This window comes from Acromyrmex echinatior, chromosome 18, assembly GCF_024713525.1.
Source record: "Acromyrmex echinatior isolate Ae372 chromosome 18, ASM2471352v2, whole genome shotgun sequence".
Classification (NCBI taxonomy): Eukaryota; Metazoa; Arthropoda; class Insecta; order Hymenoptera; family Formicidae; genus Acromyrmex; species Acromyrmex echinatior.
Window position 1 is genome coordinate 5087729 of NC_141869.1, and position 21399 is coordinate 5109127.

At 39.3% G+C, this 21399-nt stretch overlaps 3 protein-coding genes across 9 annotated transcripts in view; 2 read left to right on the forward strand and 1 right to left on the reverse strand.

The window, feature by feature from the left end:
* The window catches only part of LOC105144863 (uncharacterized), a 246697-nt gene extending 234373 nt beyond the window's left edge, over positions 1 to 12324 (forward strand). For 4 of the 5 annotated variants that reach the window (XM_087415546.1, XM_011054072.2, XM_087415548.1 and 1 more), the window contains 2 exons: positions 600 to 3731; positions 7997 to 12324. In XM_087415546.1, the coding sequence (XP_087271672.1) occupies positions 600 to 3731; positions 7997 to 8067 (3203 nt within the window). In that variant the 3' untranslated portion in view covers positions 8068 to 12324. The remainder of the gene's footprint in view (positions 1 to 599; positions 3732 to 7996) is intronic. The other variant, XM_087415549.1, reaches the window with a different exon arrangement.
* Positions 12325 to 12458: 134 nt separating this feature from the next.
* On the forward strand, positions 12459 to 18647 carry LOC105144861 (focadhesin). Of its 3 annotated transcripts, none has more exons than XM_087415550.1 (10): positions 12459 to 13527; positions 13828 to 13928; positions 14012 to 14077; positions 14170 to 14324; positions 14434 to 14625; positions 14814 to 15262; positions 15403 to 16287; positions 16593 to 17871; positions 17953 to 18280; positions 18453 to 18647. In XM_087415550.1, exons 2-10 carry the CDS (start codon positions 13875 to 13877, stop codon positions 18597 to 18599), a joined length of 3555 nt encoding a protein of 1184 aa, XP_087271676.1. In that variant the 5' UTR covers positions 12459 to 13527; positions 13828 to 13874; the 3' UTR covers positions 18600 to 18647. The 3 variants fall into 3 exon arrangements, with proteins under 3 accessions (XP_087271676.1, XP_087271677.1, XP_011052371.1); XM_087415551.1 differs by having other exon boundaries at positions 12459 to 13406; positions 13809 to 13928; XM_011054069.2 differs by having other exon boundaries at positions 12459 to 13406.
* An 866-nt stretch (positions 18648 to 19513) lies between these two features.
* LOC105144862 (Uncharacterized protein C1orf43-like protein) lies at positions 19514 to 21175 on the reverse strand. The gene is made up of 4 exons (XM_011054070.2): positions 20795 to 21175; positions 20300 to 20456; positions 19862 to 20081; positions 19514 to 19778 (listed from the first exon to the last, which is right to left on the reverse strand). The coding sequence occupies exons 1-4, from the start codon at positions 20951 to 20953 to the stop codon at positions 19586 to 19588; spliced, it is 729 nt and encodes a 242-aa protein (XP_011052372.1). The 5' UTR covers positions 20954 to 21175; the 3' UTR covers positions 19514 to 19585.
* Positions 21176 to 21399: the final 224 nt, after the last annotated feature.

The window sequence follows — 21399 nt, forward strand, 5'->3', positions numbered from 1 at the left end:
GAAAGGAAGGAAACAGACGCGAGTTAGCTCGTCTGCAGGTTGCCACGAAACTTATTACGCGATGAAACTGCTCGAGGGGGCCCCCGGGGGTTAAAACCGCTATATTTTAGGACCGGTTTTTCCTTCGCTGTAGCTTTACGCGTTGTTCCGTCAGCAAAACGATATACACAATCGTATTTCTTTGTCCAACGCGAGATTCTTGTCGTCTTCTTTTTTTCTTCATTTATTTCTCTTACTCGAAACCGAATCGCTTTGAGCCAAGTTGTGACATGCATAAGTTTTTGTTTAATCAGAAATTACTGATAAATGACCGCCTTCAGCAGAAATTGTTCATTTTGCAACCGTTGGAAGTTTTCTTTGTTCAGATAGGACTATTTCTGTAGATCTAAAAGCATAATCCAATCACAATTCAAAAATTCTCTAATCTTACTTGGAATTTTGTACAAAAATATTTGGAATTTTTAGGGATTTTTTTAACGAGATTTTAATAAACGTCTAGGCAAGTCAAACTTGGTATAAAAGATTATAAGACAGTTATGAGGCTTGAAGGAATTGCTTCTGTCGATCATTATGATTAAGATATTTTTTCTCTGTCGTAGGTGTACTAGTAGTAAATGTTACGTGGAGGGGTAAGACGTACGTCGGGACGTTGCTGGACTGCACACGTCATGACTGGGCGCCACCACGTTTCTGTGACTCGCCAACTAGCGATCTGGATGCCCGCACGCCTAAGGGTCGCGGTAAGCGCGGCCGCGCCGCGGCCAACTCCACGCCCGGCAACGACCTGAGTAACTTCACAGAGACGAGGAGTTCCGTGCACAGTAAGCTGCGCAACGGCGGTAAGGGTCGTCGGGGCGCACAGGGTTCACCTGCGGCTAGTCCGAGCCCAGCGGCATTCGTGCCGCCACGACCAGATCCGGCGGCGAAGCGGAAGTCGCGCGGACCCGAGGAGGAACAGGACAAGAACAAGCGACGGGCGCCGCCACCGACGCCACCCAGCGGTTCACCACCTGCTAGTCCAGTATTGCTCGAATGTCCCGAGCCGAACTGCAGTAAAAAGTACAAACACATTAACGGACTCAAATACCATCAGAGCCACGCGCATGGCTCTGCCGACGACGATGACACCAAGGAAGGTATCACCAGTATGTCGGAAAATGATGAGAGCAATATCGAAGCTCCAAGCCCTGCCACGCCAGTGAAGTCGCCGGCGGACAAGCCCGAGGGCACGCCGGTGAGAGCGGCGAGTCCACCGGCAGCGGGACTGCCACCGGAAACGCCGCCGCCACCTCCACGAGTCCCATCACCCAGCATAGAACCGCCTACGCCTGTGCTTGCGGACAAAAGCATCGTCAAGCCGGGCGTACTCAGGTTCGGCCAGGACGATCTTCCGGCGCCCACTTCTACGGCGCCATCGAGGCAGCAGCAGCAATCTGTGCAGCAGCAACAGCAACAACAACAACAACAACAGAATCAGTCGTCTTTAGTCTCGTCAAATCCGCCCCAAAGCCCCAGTCCCCATCCCAGTCAGTCCCCCAGGCCTGTGCCTTCGCCACATCCAAGTACGAATATTCCCCAGCCCCTCAACATCCCGCAGCCACCGCAACCGTCTCAGATGCAACAATCGCATCAATCGCAGAATCCTCTTCTGCAACAACCGCAGCCATCGTTGCAGCAAGTCGGCCAACCGCCTCAACAGCAGCTACAACCTGTCAGCAGTCAGCAGCAGCAACAGCAGCAGCAGCAGCAGCAGCAGCAGCAGCAGCAACAACAACAATTGCAGTCATCGGTTCAACAACAGCTGCCGCCGGCGCATCAATTGCAATCGGTGCAGCATCCCTTGTCAGCTCAGTTGGGTCAGCCCGCGCAGGCCCATGTGGTGCAGCCGTCTGGATTACAGCAACAGGCCAGTCTACAAAGTATAGCCAGTCAGCACGCGGGTTTGCAGAATCTTGCAAATCAAGTGTCGCAACAGGCAGCGGGTTTACAGACGGCACCGCCACCACCAAGTCATCCAGGTCAGGGCGTGCAATCGCACTTGCAACAGTACCCAACTGCGGTGTCGTTGCACGCTGCTGCGACGAAGATGCCACAGTTCAAGGTAAAACCTACGGCTGCGCTGATGCCAGAGCAGGACAAGAGCAAAACGAGCGCGGATGCACGTGCTCCCAAACCACAGAGCTACAAGAAAAAATCGCGAAAATCACCCGGTGGCAGTCCGCACCCATCGCCTCTCGAGGCGCCGATCGTCGATTCGGCGCGCGATGATGTACAAAGCCCGGCCTACTCGGACATATCGGATGACGCAGCGCCAGTGCTCGAGGCCGAACCGGTAGACAAGTCCAAACAGAGTCAAGAAAAAGACAACAAGGCCACGGTGCCAGCGCATCTGCCTGCGCATTTCAGTATGTATCAGTACTATGGTCAGCCGCCTTACCTGGTGTCCAACGTTCCGGACAGCAAACCGGTGGTAGATCAGAAGCCGAGCGATCTTACGCCCAAGCAGGAGATAAAACCGCTCAACATACCGCAGATGCCTTCGATGGCGAGCTTGCAGAGTGTCGTGTCGGAAAAAGAGAAGAAAGAACTGAGCCAACCTGTACCGCAGCCGCAACAGCAGCCGCACTATTATGGTGGTTACGGTGGTTATATGCCACCAGGCTACGCCTACCAGCCACCGCAGCCGGTTTCGCAACAGCAGCAACAGAGTCAGCAGTCGCAGGATCAGGAGTCGCATGAACAGAAGACTAAGATTAAGCAGGAGCCACAGCCACAGCCGAGTCTGAAAGACAAACAACACGAAAATCATCAGATACTCAAGGAGAGTATCGAGATGAAGAGTCAGATGAGTCCGTACCACGTTTATCACAGTTCGCAGAGTCAACGAGCGGCACCGCCGCCACCTCCTCCGGGACCTGTTCAAGATGACAGGAGGTATTATCTGTATCCGAGTGAACAAAGGAGAAAAGAGGAATCAAACAAACAGAATCAACAAGCAAAGGCGCCACCGCCTAGTCCAAAGCATCAGCCGAAGCAAGAAAAACCACAGGATCTCGGAAAGAGCGAAGACTCAAAGAGCAAGCAGGAGGGCGTAAAGCCGACGATGGAGACTCAGGGACCGCCGCCGCCGCCTACCTCGCAGTACGCTTATATTCATCCCAGTTATATGCAGCCACAGCATTATGGTGCGCTGCCATTCGATCCAGGTCACCCAGTCTACCGCGGCCTCAGCCCCATGCTGGTGCCCGGTCCATATTCGAGTAACCCCTATCTTCACCAGCTGCCTAGGTATCACGCGCCGGAGGATCTTAGTCGGCCACCCGGCGGCAAAGCGCTGGACTTGCTCCAACACCACGCTAATCAGTATTACTCGGCGCACAAGATACATGAGCTTCAGGAGCGCGCGCTCAAATCACCGACGCCCAAGACTTCTGCAGCGTCCGCCAGCCCATCTTCGGCGGGTCCGACCCCCGCCCGGCCCCCCAGTGGTCCGCCTACGTCAGTTGCAGGCCCGGGCCCACCTCCGGGCCAAGGTCAGCAGCCATCCGGCAAACAGCAGGGTCAACCGGGTAGTCAGCAGCAGCAACAAGGTGCGGTGGATGCCAGCGGTGGGAGCCTTGGCAAGGATAACAGATCGCCGCCTCCACAGAGACACGTGCACACGCATCATCACACTCACGTGGGCCTCGGGTATCCCTTGTTGACGGGACAGTACCCCGCCCCCTACGGAGGTAAGCCTCTCGTCAGACCCTGACAGTAAGGCGACCCGCGGGAGCGACCCAGTGAAGCGAGAACCAGAAAGAACGAGAGAGAAGCGTAATGGCGTGAAAACGAACGCATATATGCGTTAGGACCGTTTAGGACCTGCTCGTTACGTCGTTGGCGTGCCGCGTTCTCTGGTGAACTCTTAAGGATGAATGACGACAAAGCGAGTCGAAAGCGTGTTGAGGGGTGCCTAGCGTTTGCAATAGACCGCGTTTTACGAATGATGAAGGTGAACTCTCAGGATCATGCGCTTAAACTTGAAGGTGCGACACGTTTACAAATAACGCAGCAAATAGCCGAGACATGAACTCTCGGTATTCATAGGCTTTTTATTAAATCTTAAATTCTTTGAAATGACACCGTGAACGAAATTAACAACCGGCCTCTATAAAGCATTTTAAGTGTACAATGCGATGCGATTGTAAGTGCGTTTTAAATACATGCGTTTGCACACTGATATATTTTCGGTTCGAGGTCAAATTGGACAGTACAAAAATGACTTCATTGATGAATAAGAAACGGTGAACGGCCAATTTTAGTTTCGGGATGAATCCGGACGAATATTGTCCGACAAAAACGGGTAAAACTCGGCTAGATATTATTTAGAGCCTGAGTGTCTAAACCGTACACCATATTGGTGCATAAAAATTGAGAAGAAAGAAAAAGGAAAGAAAAATACGTGTGAATCTTGATGTGCAACAAGGAACTCGCGTGGCAGGAGCCCTCTCCGTTCGAGAGTCGATCCGCGCGCAGAGTCTCCGCCGAGGTACTATTTTATTACCAGACCAATAAGAGACGCGCTTCTTCTTTTGTACAAAGACAAAAATATTAAAATGTGTGAATATCGATTGAACCTCTTCTATTTGGGCCTCGCGTTGAGGACTCAAATGACAATTGTAATTAATTTATCTTCGATTGTACATTCTGCGGACGCGAGGGAGGCGATGTGGTTCGCTCGCACTATAGCGTTGCATTTTTTGAACGTATATATATATATCGGTCGCGGATCTCGTGCACGTTCCATCCACTACGGATTTAAAATATCAATTTATCTTGACGAGATATCTTATTTTTCAGTTTTATATAGTATTAAATAGCTTATATTCAAAAAGCTTATGATATAAACTTAATTTAAGCGCAAAAGAGAAAATTTGGTTTTTTGTTTGAATGACATCTGTCATTTCATTCATTAAATATTTACGGTCTTCAATTCAAAAAGATACTGTCAGGATATTCTATTCGACTAATGTCTGTAGTTGAGAGAAAGCGCACGACACCTGAAACATTCTGTATATCTATATATATATACATACGTATGTAACGAGTCTCCTAGCGACGAATTGAATATTTTGGAAATAATGAGGTATAATTGCGGCCGTGTGTAGATTAGTCATGTAAGCTGTGTACCGCAAGTAGGGCGCAAGTAGGGATTAGACGTATAGTTCAGACTGTGATAATTATTTATCGTGCTTCTTTCCGGGGCGGAAAAAAAAGTTAACAGGATTTTATGGGCGAGATCATCCGACTGCGGGTAATGAACACTCGCGTGTAATAGTAACGATGACGATAATGACCTCATCGAGCTTGATACAGCTATCAATGCTAATACTGATGTTGATATTGATTGTGGCATTTGCGAGGAAAACGCAGTTTCTAATTGAACAAATTAAAAAGTCTAGATGCCAAAAGGAATAATAGTTTAAAAGAATTTTAATGATAAAAAGAGCCCATATAATTCTTAAACATTCAACGATAATGCTCAGCTTCGATCGATTATGAGCTTTTATTTCCTATTTGTATTTCCACATGTATGATCCAATAAGATTCTTATTGTTCTTATTCAATGATAACTATAACGGTAACTTTATTCGCAGCCTTAAAATAGAATTTAATAGTTCATCTCCTATAATTGCGAATATCGGATACATATAACTTTATCGATTACTGCATATAGAAATAAAATATATTATTTTCATTTTACCGCGTTTTATAAATTTTGGCATTTAGATTCTTTTTAATTTGTAACGTTCAATCCTTTTGTAAACGCGATATGTATTCGCGTTTGCATCTATGTATGTATCCTTCGTTAGACCTCGGTAGTCTTCCACAAAAGCTTCTTTTGCAGCAAAATAACATCAGGACTTTATAGTTTTGATTTTTGCGTTTAGTCACGGTGGTGTATGAGTTCTGTTACGAGAATGTCGTTTGCGATTTGTAAAATTCGTTTTCTGACTGTCCGTTACCTGGTAGCAATTATTTTTAGATTTCAAAATAATATCTTGATAGCTTTCAATACATTTAACAATATCATGGGAATATATCATTAACTTTATGTGTGTCAGAAAGGCGGTATTTTTCTTCATTTTTCTTTCCGCCAATCTTTTTCTTTTCTTTTATATTTCGAAGATCGAAGTACAAAGACATGTTCGTAGAAAATAACAGAAATGCAATACATGTTCTCCATCTCTTTGGAAAAACGAAATACGTAGTTCTGCTTGAAAGAAATAGAGAACCGAGATAACGAATGAATTTGGAGCATTACCATCTAGTCATCATATAAAAAATTTTAATAAAAAATGTACTAAACTTCGTAAAATTTTATGATACACACTAAATTTCATGTACATGTATACAAATATACCTTTCAGTTACAGATACATAAAATTTAATTTAGTGTCATAAAATTGAATTTAATTTATGTAACTTAAAAGTACATTAAATTTCATGACATTTATAACAGTGTAGAATATTTATGTTTTACAAATTGCTCAAGAATCATGCTCAAGAAAAAAAGAAAACCATAGCGAGCCATTTTAGACAGTAATGACTTTAGTAATGATTTTTCAAAAAAAGATGGTAAAAAGTAACTTGAGTGGTAGCACTGGGATATAAAATTTTCCGTCTAGAATTCTCTCTCTCTCTCTCTCTCTCTCTCTCTCTCTCTCTCTCTCTCTCCGGATAAGCCATCAATTTAAAAATTTGACTTTAATCTTTTTATGCATACAGTTCTGCACTGTCAAACTTCGTTTCATTGTTATTCTTGCTGTTACGATATTAACGACATTCTCGTACTCAGAAAACGATCGCCAATCCGAATTTAATCGACCAAGTATACGCTTACGAAGCCAATACTGCCAGGACTTTCGCGTGAACGAGGGAAGTCCGCAAATCACGCGACTTAGGGAATGCATTGTAGGCGCGGGATCATTGAGACAAAAATAAGAATGAGGAAAAACGATCGCTTAGGTACACGCCACTTTGTATGCTTTCCCACCACTCCTCATACACACACACACACACACATATACACACATATCCGTCATCATTTTCCCTCGAGTAGTAATGGAATTAGCTCGGTGTTTAGATATCTCGAATATACGGGTTTCTCCTCGAGCGCGATTGAACTCGAGGACACGATATGTTTCTTAGAGGATTGCACTCGTTAACGATTGTCTCGAAGAGCTTGCCAATTTTTATAACAGATACACTTTCTGCTGTATCTTATCGCCATTTACCAGATGAGAAACTTAAGAATCAATTGCCAGGATTTAGGGACATTAATAATGGCATCAAGTAGATTGCAAAGACATACAGTATGAAGATTGAGATCATGTAACATTATAATTAAGTAATATAGTGTGAATCTTAGTTAGCACCGGGAGAAAGTTCATTTGAAGTTGATACTTTCTCTCTCTTAATCATATATAATACTTATTTACTTATTTCTTACATTACTTCTGTATTATTTTATGATTATTTTAATTAGCGTAACGTATTGAATTTATATTATGATAGACGATTGGTAATCAATGCTCCTCAATTCTTGGACTCACTACTAGATAGTTGTTCAATCTCTGATTTCCTCGTTTTCTCACTTAGAAGTAGTATCGAGTATTCTGTTCTCAAACGGTTTCCAAATCTTCAATTTCTTTTCTGCACCAAATGCAATACGCTCATTAGTTTGTATTACGTAATACAAACCAATCGTATAGATGACCAATGAGAAGAACTTTTCTCAGCTGATGACGAATCTTGGTCTCTCCCTTCTTGGTCCTCAATAGCCCGAAATGCGCTTCGCATCAGATCACGGTTTCGGGTGCCGCGGGTCGCCATCATCCGAACAGCAAAGCAACAACTGGAAAAAGCAAACACGCGTAGATGCGTTTAGTAGATGATCAGAGTAATCGTGACGAAACATTAATGGCCTGCTGTCTCTCTGTGTGTGTTGCAGCGGCAGTGCTGGCGAGTCAGCAGGCCGCCGCGGTAGCCGCCTCGGTGATCTCGCCATTCCCACCCAAGTGACCCGCGGCCCCCGCCCCCGTCCTGCCCGGCGGAACCGCCGGGGGCAACTCTGCCGCACAGGCCCACCACACGCATCCGGCGGCGGCGAGCGGCACGCCCGGTGCGGGACATCCGCACGGCACCGCCGCCGGTGGCGGCAGGCAACCGTAGGAGACATGGACACGAGCGAGCGAGCGGTGTAGCCAATACTGAACAGGATGCCGCGTGTATTTTCAATGCATACTGCATTGTATGCCTGGATTAGGACCAAGGAGAAACCAGTAAAGAAAAGTTGACGACGGCCGGATTAGGATCAAAATGTAGCCGGTAAAGAAGCCGGGATGTTCTTTACCTCTGTACCGCCCGTTCTCTCGATGTCGTTTGAAATTGGGATCTCAGAAAAGCTAGTTGAAACGTTAGGACCACGAAGCGATGACCAAGATGACGGGTGCTATCGTTCCTCTTCTCAACAACGGTTCAAGTATTAGGGATTGAAGACTAGATGAAATATTAAAACTCCTATGTGATAGCCAAGAAAAGAGGAATGGGAATAGTGTGCTGTTCATTTACTTGATAACGCTAACTGGAACTTTAGGGCAATGTGATACACGGTGCTCTATATGGTATTATTCATGTCCCTGCAAACTAGGCTGAATTAGGAATTCTATATATGCAAGCAAACTGTAAATCAGTGATTAGTGATGATATTAGAAGGAATCAGGAAGATTGATGGATCACGAAGATTCACGACTTTTTAAATCAGGCGCACATGCGGAAAGTACTATATGTATATCGATTTTAGAGGACGTGAGAAAGATAAGAGACTGAACTCGATTCGACGCACAAATACGTTGTCCATATTCTCGGACAGAGTTGTTTCTGATCAATCTGAACAGTTAGTAGTAGGCTTGACGAGACAATCGTGAGTAAGCAATCCTTTGGATGTATCGAACTATCGGAGCGATGCTCACGCGATGAGAGGACGAATTTCCTCCTATCATACTCCCCAAGTATCGTGACGCCACATATGTCCATTGCGGATTCACGATTCTCGCGCAGACAAAACCAGTTTGCTGGATATCCTTCTTCGTGTACATAGTGTATATCTAAGGAACACGCGCCGCATAATGTACAGACGCCTTCAGTTAGTGTAAGAATAAGTGATTAGGAACTCGATCTCAGCCCGTAAACTGAGACCTGTAAAGTTTCGAGGGGTACGATCTATCTCATGAGATGAGGGTCCTCGAGCGGGATCGAGTGAAAGATTGCCTCGTTTCGGTGGACTGGATACGCTCAGTGCCATCCAAAAAAAAATCATTGATTCCTCGTTTGACATGTGCTGATTCTGGGTAACACTCGGTTTCTCTTTTCTTTCTAGTGTCTAGATCTAAACAGACCTTGTGGGACCGGTAGCTCGGAATGGAACGGAGAATTGCAGATCCGGGAAGTATTAACTAAACGACATTCGGGACCCGAAGTTAGGATAGGCTGAGGGAGGTCCGTGCGGTCCATCCATCGGAACGAGGCGTGGAAGATGCGCGACGACGAGGTTCGCGAGGAAGCAGGCGTCTCGTTAGACTGAAGCACGCGAGGACGAACGGCACTGTCGGCGTTCTTGCGTCCACGGGGCCGCGCTGGCAAAAATTGCGGCGAGCATGGATTAATGCGTGCCGAGTGCGAGCGCGGTTCCGCCCCCGACTCTCAGATTCGAGCGTATGTGTCGAGGCGAGGTGAAATTTTTATCGAGCGTAGAGAAGCTTAAGAGCGTGCGAGCGAGCGCGTGTAGATGTGTGTGTGTGTGTGTGTGCATATATATATAAGAGAGAAAGAGAGACAAAAAAAAATATATATATAACGATTATATATAGGGTATACGAGAGATGTAAGAGAGTAGCGAATCACGTGCGTCGACTGCCTTGTACAAGCATAATGCATGCGTGTGGATGTGCGTGCGTATAGATTCCGTATCGATGTATTTTATTGTAAAGAAATAAGAATTTAGGCGTGCGCAACTTCGATTTTTGTAGAGAAATTGTATAACTTTGCTGATAACTTATCTCTTAGGGAAATGAAGAATTCATAATTGTGTGTTGATCGATCGCTAAATGCCGATAAACGCGACCAGAGGGAACTCGTCTTTAGGCATGAACGATTTATAAAATCACAAGGAAGAAGAAAAATGAAAAAACGAGGCGACACGTAATGCGTTGATTCTAAATAATTAAGTGGCGTTAAGTGACTGTAAATTCGATTCTAGAACGCTATTTGTTTACTAAAGTAATGGTAGCCAGTGATGCGCGAGAGCTAGGGGGAGAAAAAAAAAGGGACAAGGGGTTGAGGAGAAGTGCAGGGGCGAGGTCTGTAGAGTGAAGTAAATAGGAGGAGCGAAACGTATAATTACGTATGCATACGCAACTATATATATATGTATCTATAAACTACATAATATTTGTTCAGTAACTACTATCGTCATCCATTTTATATATATTATATGCGATTATTGATTATTAATTATATTATTTTATTACTATCGTCAGTGTGACGTAAGGTAGGGAGAAATAAGAGGAAAAAAAGAGAAGAGAAAGATAACGGCGGTGCGAGAAATTTTTATTAGGCAGCGTTTCGCAAATGCCAAATCAAAAGATATGGCTGAAGATATGATACGGTTGACATTTCAGGGGAGAAAAAAGATATTTAATAAAATGAAGGAATGGAGGAGCAGGGCAAAACATAATCATCCATTTTGCCGAATGTAAGCGAAACCGCGATAGAGAAGCGCGCGCGCACGCACCTATGTGAGCGAGAGGATGTACGTATAAATGTTTTATGAATAACTTTGTTTGTATATGCATCTTTGTGTATGTGTGCGCGTGTATTGTGTGCGTATATGCGAATGAATGAGAGAAATAAAAAATGAATCGCTTCAGTTTAGTGGGGCGCCCAGCGGACGAAGGGGTGGGCTTTAAAAAAAATAAATGCTGGTGCTGCTCTGTGATTTTTATTAAAAAAAAGCAAATAAAAGGAAAAGAAGAATCCAAGAAAGAAAGAGTACACGAAACGATCGAGGGACTCGATATTCTACGAGATCTCCATAAGTATAAAAGAAATATTTAAAAAGTGTGAAAAAAGAATAAGAAGCAACACGCAGAGAGATAGCTTGAGTACCTGGATTCTGCCCTGGTCCGCGTCTGCCTCCGTGAGCGAAGGTGCAAAAGAAAGAAAAAAAAGTGAGTGAGTGAGTGAGTGAGTGAGTGAGTGAGTGAGCGAGAGAGAGAGAGAGAGAGAGAGAGAGAAATAAGAAATAGAGAATGTGAGAATAAAAGAAGAAGAATGTACGAGTGCGCCGCGTCGTTTCACTCAACTGTACAGGCTGTAAAATGTATTCGCTTTCAGTAAGCAAGGAAAAAAGAATTTTAATATAGATCGTTAATCGCTAATTAGGGGATATACGTAGAGGGAGAAAGATATGAGGAGAGAAAGATGGTGAGAGTCATCGTCGTCTCTCGTAAGCTCAAAGAGCTTTATTGCACCTTCACGTGAATCGCACATTACTGAAAGACAGGTTACAACTTTGTGGATTAGATGGTCGGTCTTCGCTACCCTTGCACTCCTCCTGTCGGCCCCCGCTCGCCCCGTGGGAATGAGAAACCCCTTGGGACGCGCAACTCGCCCGAGTGTAATAGAGAGCGTATGTAATTAGCAATTGGAGACAACCTCCGTGTCCGAGAATACGACACTGTAGCGAGTACTACATATATTTGCCAGGACGTTGCATAATCGATCGTGAGAGTATCAGATGAGAAAGAAGAAAGAGTGAACAAGAAGAAGAAAGTAAGAGAAAAGGAAGAGAAAAATCGTGTGAAACAAAAGGGTTGAATTATATATAGATGCGCGTATGCATGTATGTACGTATAACAGAGGTATGAGAGTGGATAGAAGCGAATGGTAAACGATGCTAAGAGAACTGAGACATATAACATAATAAACAAGGACCCTTATTCTCGTCTCCTTTTTTTAGAATGATAAAAATAGTGAGTCGTTACGCTTTATATATTATACATCTCGAGTATATGAATATACGAGTAAACATAACGTACAGAGAAGCAGGTGCAGAAGAAGAAAAAAAACATGCAGGCATCTTGTCGTTAAATTGTAAGATATTGTGTTCAAACTCCAGAATGTACTCTGATCCCCCTTCCTCAGACTACTATATATTAAATATATTGTGCACTATGCTCCAACTTGTCCATACAAATAAATATATTCAAAAATCTCAAACATCTCTGCCTTTATTTTTTGTTTCACTATCTTTATTTTTCAGATTATGAGAGACGAAGTTAAGAAATCATGCGGTTCACTTTATCATTAGGTTCAGAGGATTGCATTGATGAGAGAGAGAGAGATGAAATTCATGATGTGTGTGTATGTGTGTGTGTGTGTGTGTGTGTGTGTGTGTGTGTGTGTGTGTGTGTGTGTGTGTGTGTGTGTGTGTGTGTGTGTGTGTGTGTGTGTGTGTGTGTGTGTGTGTGTGTGTGTGTGTGTGTGTGTGTGTGTGTGTGTGTGTGCGTGCGTGCGTGCGTGTGTGCGTGCGTGTGTGTGAAAATATTAAATTAATAGTAAAAGAAAAAACATCCTATATATCTTATACATACAGTATCAATGATTTCCACGTGAACATCATATCATAAAAGCATTAGCTAATTCTATAGTTATCTGATTTTATTATTTGTAATGTCCAGCAGAGAAATAAAAAATTGATAATTAAAATAATTAAAGTAAAGTAATGATCTATATAGTATGATAAAATTCTTACTTTTTTTAAAAAGCATTGGAAGTATAATAGATATAAAAGAGAAAAGAGAAGTATCAAATCAAAGAATAGAGAAGAGAATTAAAAAGAAAGAGTTAGACATTTTTATTTTTATACTCATTTGTCTATTTCTTGTATTTCTCTCGATAGTGAGCCGGCAACTTACTGATTGATGATATTTTGTGAAATGCAAAAATTAAAAAATATCTGTTACATAAAGAAAATATAATTAAATATTATTTTTTATTCGAATTAATTTTCTTTATAACTTAGATATTTTAGAGAATTGAAATCTGCGTTTCAAAAAATTTATCAATATGTTATAGATAATTATATTTATTGTTATTTATTGTTATAATAGTCACAAAACATTTTTAAATAAAAATTCGCAAAATTAATAGATCATATAAATGAATCCTGAATGCAAAATTAAATTAATTTAGAATTGTAGGATTTATTATAATTTCATTAAACCTGCTGATGATCAGTCAGGTAATAGAGGTTAGGTTAAGTTTCATTCATGGAAAGCATTGTTACGTTGTATACACATGTGAGATATTCATATTTCATCCGTTAATATTTTATCATCTTTGCGTAATTTTCTTTATCTGATGATAAAGTGCACTGCATTACTTTTTAACCTCATTTTTTTTGAAATCTGAAAAACAAAGGTCATTACATATGAAAATCCAAGTTTTAATTATAATTTATATAACTTGCGATAATAAATACTAAATCTAACAAATTAATCTTATAATTGAATGTTTTGTTTCATTCGCGTCTCGAGAATATATAAGTGTATCACATGTAATCCAGAAAATTATAATAGGTTATAAGTATCTAATTATTTTCCAAAATTGGAAGAAGCAAATACAAGGATATCAAATATATATTTTATTCATCTTGAAATCATTTATATATTTATATAAATATAAACGTTCTTTTTTTACAGAAAATTTTATAATTTTCAGAAAGAAACGTAATTTCTAAAAAATAGTCCTACATATAAGCATAAAACATGGATGAAATCGATTACAAATTGAGATCACAAAATCCTACTTTGATATCACATGTAAGAATAGCAGAAGATAACTATTTACTACATATTTGCATTTATGTTGTAACTATATGAATACTCAATTGTCTTTTCTGCAGGCAATATCCAAGCTGATTGAAGCAATCAGAAAGAAGTTGGAAACAGAAGAAAAGGACATTTCAAAAGTAAATCATTTTCTTGATAATTACGATTTTAGTATTTACTATACATAAATATTTTTTGTTTATATATATATTTTTGTTTTCCTTTTTTGTAGATATCAGAATTTAAATTACTCTCAACTAAATGCAACAGTGATGATTCTATAGTTAGTACATCTGCATGCCAAGCATTGTTTATACTTGGTGAGACTGGATTGTGGGACGTCAAGTCTGCATTAGCAACATTCATGGCATGCTTAGCTTCTTCAAAGTATGTATGTACATATTGAACAAAAGATCAATGTTTAATATGTCATTTATTTCTTTAGATGATATTTATTTGTTTCAATTCATGTATTGTTATCAATAACAAATTTTAGGAATTATCAGATGATTATTGTAACAATAAGTCGACTGTTGATATTAGATTGGAAATCACATGATAGATGCAATGAATATACTCTCGACGTCCCTACTCAGCATCCATTTATTGCGATCTTGATTAAGGAAAAGCTTAGCTGGAGATCTGTACTGAATCAAATGAAATTCATCATGCATCATCATGACAAACAGTATGTTTTTATCATCAGAATAGTTATCAGATATATGTATATAAGAATTATATATATATATATATATATATATATATATATATATATAAATTGGAATCTTTTTACTCCTAAATAATTTTTCCAGCTTGTATAATTAAGATGAAAGCACATTGAAAATGCTATTAAATTTTGATTTATCCAAATTTCAGTGTTATGGGGCAAAGTGTAGAGTTATTACGACCTGTATTCGTGCACATATTATGCAATCCTACCATGGATATGTGTGAGAGTTGTAAACGGGAAACGTGGCAACTTTTAATGACATCAAGTAACACTACAGATTTACGAACAGAGATCTTACTCTGGTTATGCACAAATCGAGCGGACACTTGCATCGATGCGAATTGCCGAATTCTTGAGCTTGCGAATATGATGTTGCTAAAAAGAGACATAGAATTTTGTACGGCATTAATACCTTTAATCGCTTCTTTGACGATACAGCTTTTGGAATACGGTCATGAACCAACACAAAATTTTTGTATGATATTGGATCTCTTTGAATGTTGTTACAACTATATAGGAAATATTACGCTAGTTTTAATGGCAGAAATAATTTTGATATGTCCTGCAGCTTATTTATTTAACGTCCTCCAAATATGTAAGTATATTTATGAAGTAAATCTAACCCATTTCACTTTTATATTTATATAAAATATTTATTTTATAAAATCATATTTTTTTAAAGATAGCAACATTATTTAAAGAAATTGCAAGATTTAATTTTAATCATTTTGATAGGTGCAGTTATTGTGAATAAAATGCCATGTCATATTACGATATTAAATACATTAGCTGCATCCTTATTAAAGTGGTTGGCCTATCCGTCGTTATTATGCGCTGATGCGTTAGTAACAGCAAAAGAATTGTTAATCAAGACAATGTCACAAAAGGAAATGGATAACAGTAACGGTATTATATCAAACAAAATGCTGCTCATATTTAGCTATAGCAATAGATACATTCAATTTTATATGGAACTCGTCCTTAGTCTATATTCTCTAAAAAATAATACTTTATCATGGTTGGAGAATTTGTCGCTCGCACCAATCGATCTGAGATACATGTGCAAACTGGTATTATGTGGGATCTTTTTACATAGCAATGAACCTCTTGTTGTCCAAAAAGTCTGTCATATTCTCGTGCAAATAGCGAGAGAGATCAACTCCTTTGCGTCGCACGTATTGTCGCTGTTGCTGCACAAATTAACTAAGATTCATGATAGCTCCACATTAAAATATCTGTTACTGACTATTCCCGAGTTTGCTATGACTAAGGAAAATCTGCCGATCGTCATCCACACGTTGGACACATTGCTGAATAGTGGTAAGCCACTGAAATATTTCGCAATCCAGCTTTACATAAAGGCGTTGGAAAAGGAGCCACGTTGCTATCGCTTCATATCAACTGCTTTAATGGATGCTATGGAGAAAGATCGTAACTGGCATTCAGACGTGACATGCGCTCAGGCGATAAAGTGTATTTGCGAGAGTTGGCCCGAGCACGGTGAGGAACTTGTGCCGCTGTTGTCACAAATCCTGAATCGATGCGTTGATCTGAATGGAGGTGCGGCCAGTGCACTCGCACTTGACAGCATCTCGGCTCTGTGCAAGTTCACGGTGATAGGTATCATATTTTATATTTTGTATCTTGAAACACTGAATTCTTTTTAATAAGTTAGTGTATCAATGTTTTATTTGCTATCCTTGTTTTGCATAATTCTCTGTAAATAAGTGAAGATTATATTCAATCAAAGCGGATCTTGGTGCCTAGTAATATTTTTTTGTGTGAATTTTATAATTTAAATGTTAGACTTTAACTGAATATGATCGTTCTAATTTGTGAATATTTCTCGTTCGATTTTCACTTAATAGAGTTCTCTGTAATTCTCATTTTCCATAATTAACACAGACGATGATTTTACTTAACAGGCGTTTATTCTACATGGCAAGTATTAGCACCAAAGATGCGCAAGGAAAAACGCACGGTGGTTCTGGAGAGTCTATGCGAGTTGTTCGGTAACATTCCCTCGTATTCGTTTCGTGCGAGCGATGACTACAACAGATTCATCACTGAAGTTGTTACGATTTTGTGGAGCTATACGATTTGCGACGATATCAGAGTCGCGAAAGCGGCGTTTAAGGCACTGAAAACTTATCAGGTCGACCGAATTCCTTTGACTGCTCTGCCTCTAGACTTCCAATCGGATGTCATGATAAAGCAAGCATCTGAAAAGGCGAGTAGTGAAGGTAACAAGTCTGAGGTAATGCAGTACATACCTGGCACTTGTTGGATTCAAATGCTGAAGAATGTGAATAAGAGTGTCTTATCAGCAGCTGGAGATCTTTTGATTTCTTATATTAAGGACGAATTGAACGGCTTCAGATCACAAATATATACTTGGCCACAAGGAGAACCACAAAACTATAAGTACCTACCAGAGAGAAGTGTAATAAGGGCGATCGGTGAGCACTTGAGACGAAGTGACAAATTGGATCCGAATAATCAGACAATTTTAGTGGAGTGTTTGCGTATATTTGCTCATAAGCATAAAAAACCATTGCCGAATATAAAATGGGATTTCTTGGAGAAAACTATGCATATATCGAAAGAAGCTCAGGAATACAGTCTATCTATCGCGAGTTATCATTGTCAAATCTCGCTATCGGCGAAATTGCTAATAGAAAGTTTCTTGTCTATGTATACGTCCATATCAGAAGCCGGTCGATTGCTACTGGATGAGAAACACTTAGTGCTTTACTCAAATCTGCAGGAACTGTGCCAAGCTATTCAACCAAATAACTTAAGAAAATTCATCGAAACTTCTCTCCATTATGCCATTGATCAAATTTTAATGAATAACGAAAAGTCCATTTATCTATTCAATCATATTATGTCTTCTTATGTCACCGCTTTAAAAAACAATTCGATACAAATAGGAAATCGCACGCTGCTAACCATCATGTTGGAAGAGATATCGCAAAAAGTCGACTTAACATCCAAACATTTCGAAAAATATTTTGCGGCTATGATGGAATTATTGACCAAGGATGTCGAAAGAATGACGTCGCCTTACACCTGGTGGGTAGTAACGCCAGAAAAACTGAAAACCGCTATCGCTATTAGAGTCCAAGCAGCCTTCAGGGGAGATACTGGTATGCCATTCACTTGGCTGAATGATCTTATCAACACGACCGAATTTAATCTTGAGTAAGTATACAACGATTACGAATAGCTATTAAATTTCTCGTGCTTGGTCAAGTCGCCTAATAAATTTTCCTGTCTTTATAGAATGCAAAAATATTTGTTAGAAAGTATACAAAAAGTGCAGGCTGAGTTGAGATCGGAAAAATCTTGTGATCTGGAAATACAAAAAGACTGGATTTTAGATTTTATGAGACATATCGATGCGCTTATAGTAGAGACAGAACACAAGAAAAACAATATAACTTTTTACTGTGATATTTTATTTGTCTTGATTATCTGTTTGTCCGGCATAGAATGTCTCTTGCCGCAAAAAGAATTGCTAATTACTTCGCAAGACATTAGAATAAGACTATTTCCACAGGCGATCTCTATGCTTATTGACCGACAAATTTGGAAATCCATAACACGTCAGGTATGTAAACTTGTATTTTGTCAGCTATAGATAATATAAAGATTTATATAATCTCTTGATTTTTAACAATTAGAAAAAACATTACATTCATGTATTACAATTGCAGTGGCATTTTTCGTCGCAAAACGAGTAATATGTCTATTATACATTAAACTGTTGATAATTTTTTTAGATTATGAAATGGCTGAATCACATGAGGAGCAATTCTGTACCTGATGTATATATACTTGCATTTCAAAGCGCGTTAATCTTATTAAGGCATGAAGAAGATTACAACTCAGAATGGAAAAATTATTTGTCAGTAAAAACTCGCATTTAAATATAACTAAAGATACGTGTACAATAAATATTTTTATATTAAAAAAAAGGGAAGTTTTCTTATTGAACTGATTTACTTATTCGTATTACTCAGCCTTGAATTTCGTTAACGATAATAAAAAATCTTACAACGTATATTTATACCCCTGATATCCTATTTTAATCTATATCTTATTACTAATAAATAAAAAACAATTGTTATACAAGCTTTGACAGGTATATATATATATATACACTTAGGTCCATATTCTTATCGCATGATTAACACTCAATTCATTAAATTGTTAAAAATTTCTATGTTTAAACAGTGACGTATAGAAAAAGATATACTAATCTATTAGTCTTAATTAAAAGACAACATTTGAAAAAGAGGATAGAGATAACTTTCTAATATTTTTTAATTACTGTGAACATTTTTCCTGAATTTCAACAGGGATATGTATATGTAGATCTATATGCGACCGGGCATATGTAAATTTTAGTAATTGTTTACGGAGTCAATTGGAAGATAATGTACGATTATTGACTTAGCTATTATTACCTGAAAAATTACATGAAACGGACGCTCTTTAAAAAAATTCTAGTCTATTACTAATTTTCTAATTCGGCGACTTCTACACACCATTACTTTTTATGTACATCAGTACTTTTTAAAATATTTTACAAGCGATGCTGGTGCAAAGAGCGCGAAAATTCTATTTTATAAGGCTGATTTGTATAAATGTAAATTCATATAAATATAAAATAAATCACAGAAAAAAAACGTATTTGCTCGTTGTATATAAAATATATGTCGTTCGATACGCAACTTGAATAGAATGGCGAGCATAGGTGCATTTATTAGTAAAAGTAAAAATGTGTATTAATAAATTCCTAACTAAACCGGACGTTCTATTTTCCTATAATTTAATATAATTATTTTTTTGCGTCGTATATCTATCTACAATTTTCTCGTCACATATGTTGTATGTGACGGCACTCATAATGCTACACGGACGTCTCGCTATTGTCTAATGTCATTACTGTTAAAGTATTAGGTCTCGAACCAGTTAAAATTTGCTCCTCGGGCGGACGCATTCTGGGCTCCAAAATATTTCTCTTCGTCTCCACATTCTTTTTGATTGGCGTGCGACTAGGACTGGACTTCCTGCTGCTTGGATATGATTTCAATAAACGTGCCCTGCGAATAATTAATAAATTATACTTAAGTTTTTATATCTTTACATAATCTTTTCTACTGTAGACATTCCGAATCACACTTACGCATCCATTAACTTCAAAAACAAGCGAGTGTAGACTTGATACTCTTCGTCACCAAATTCTGTAGGGTCGTGTCTCGCATGTTCGTACAAATCACAGAACTGGTGAATTAAACGCTGACCGCTTCCATTTAATGGAGTAGCAAGTGTGGTGAGCAAGTATGCCCTCAGATTTTCCGAAGGATGTCTCTTCAGACAATTGTCATACCTTGTGATCTCTGTCTCTGTAAATATCACATAAAACAAGGCTCAGATATCAAGGTAAAAAAGTCACAAAAAAAGTGAAACAAAGACTTGAGATCTTTTTATAGCTGAACTGATCTGACTCTTTGTACTTATAAAGAAAAATAGACATATGTATTTAATGTTTGGCAAAAGTGAGAAGAAAAATGTAGTCCAATGCAATAATAAAAACAAATCTAATAATGGAATAGTGACTTACCTAAAGTTTTAACATCATCAACAGCTTTTAATCTATAATAATGCGGTGGAGCTTGTCCACCTGGAGTCAAAATATATCTAGGATCGCTAATCAGCTGTGGCTCGTATTGGATCCTAGGTATCACTTCTATTCTCCTTTCTATTTCCTTCTTCAAGGACTGAAACATTTTCAGTATATTTAACTGGAGCATGTGAATCCTGGTGATATACTGAGACATTTTCTTAATTTTTAAATAGTATAATGACTTAGAATAATTTCACAGTTTTATTTTTCACAATTTTGTTCTATTTATATAAATTAATTATCATTCTATAACTTTTTTATATAATTGAAAAATTTAAAACTTCTACTAAAATACTAATAACAAAAAACTAGTTTCCAAGAACCCACATATTCCTCTGGCATCACAAAAAATTATATACTTGTCATGGGTTAAGCAACCATATATTGTAATAATAAGTTAACCTCAAAATTACACTGTCTCGTAAAACACACCTTCTTTGCGTCGTGTCCTATGGGAATGTGAGGACCCCGACGAGATCTCAAAGCAAATCTCATGATCTGCCGTTTCGCGAAGATGAATAGTAACAATATTGTCAAAACACCCGCTGCTATAAATATCACTATGGTCACACCAGATAGCTCCTGTGTCATTCTCGCGATAATCGAGGCAGCCTGCCTTCTGCAGGTTCGCGAACAATTGTTGTCGAGTACTAGTCCTTATGTGAGAATCGTATATCGCTCCGGAACAATAATGTCAACTGTCATTCGTACTTTCGAATAGAAAAATCTTCTATCAGCTGATCCGCTTATGGAGTCGTATCTCGCGCGCATCACTTTTAATTAAATTAATAGTTATTAATATCTGCATCGAACTTTTAATTAAGAACAAATTTTAACATAATGAATACTAATGTATGCCTTACTAAATAATAATAAACACGGAATTTCTGACGTAAAAATAATGCACCAGTTTTATTGAAAAATTTAAGAGAAACATGGCGATCTTCTTTATTCCCGTAACAGCATAAGCAATAGATAAAAGAAAAAGAAAAAGAGTAAATTGAGGAGTAAATTTAGATAGTAGCTAAACAAGAAAT

Bases quoted from the DNA above. Each gene is read 5' to 3' on its own strand.
- LOC105144861 (XM_087415550.1), top strand. From the start codon at position 13,875: ATGGATGAAATCGATTACAAATTGAGATCACAAAATCCTACTTTGATA. The intron at 15,263-15,402 runs GTAAGTATATTT...TCATTTTGATAG, and splicing joins ATTTAACGTCCTCCAAATAT to GTGCAGTTATTGTGAATAAA. The intron at 18,281-18,452 runs GTATGTAAACTT...TAATTTTTTTAG, and splicing joins GGAAATCCATAACACGTCAG to ATTATGAAATGGCTGAATCA.
- LOC105144862 (XM_011054070.2), bottom strand. From the start codon at position 20,953: ATGACACAGGAGCTATCTGGTGTGACCATAGTGATATTTATAGCAGCG. The intron at 20,082-20,299 runs GTAAGTCACTAT...TGATATTTACAG, and splicing joins TGATGATGTTAAAACTTTAG to AGACAGAGATCACAAGGTAT. The intron at 19,779-19,861 runs GTAAGTGTGATT...AATTATTCGCAG, and splicing joins TTTTTGAAGTTAATGGATGC to GGCACGTTTATTGAAATCAT.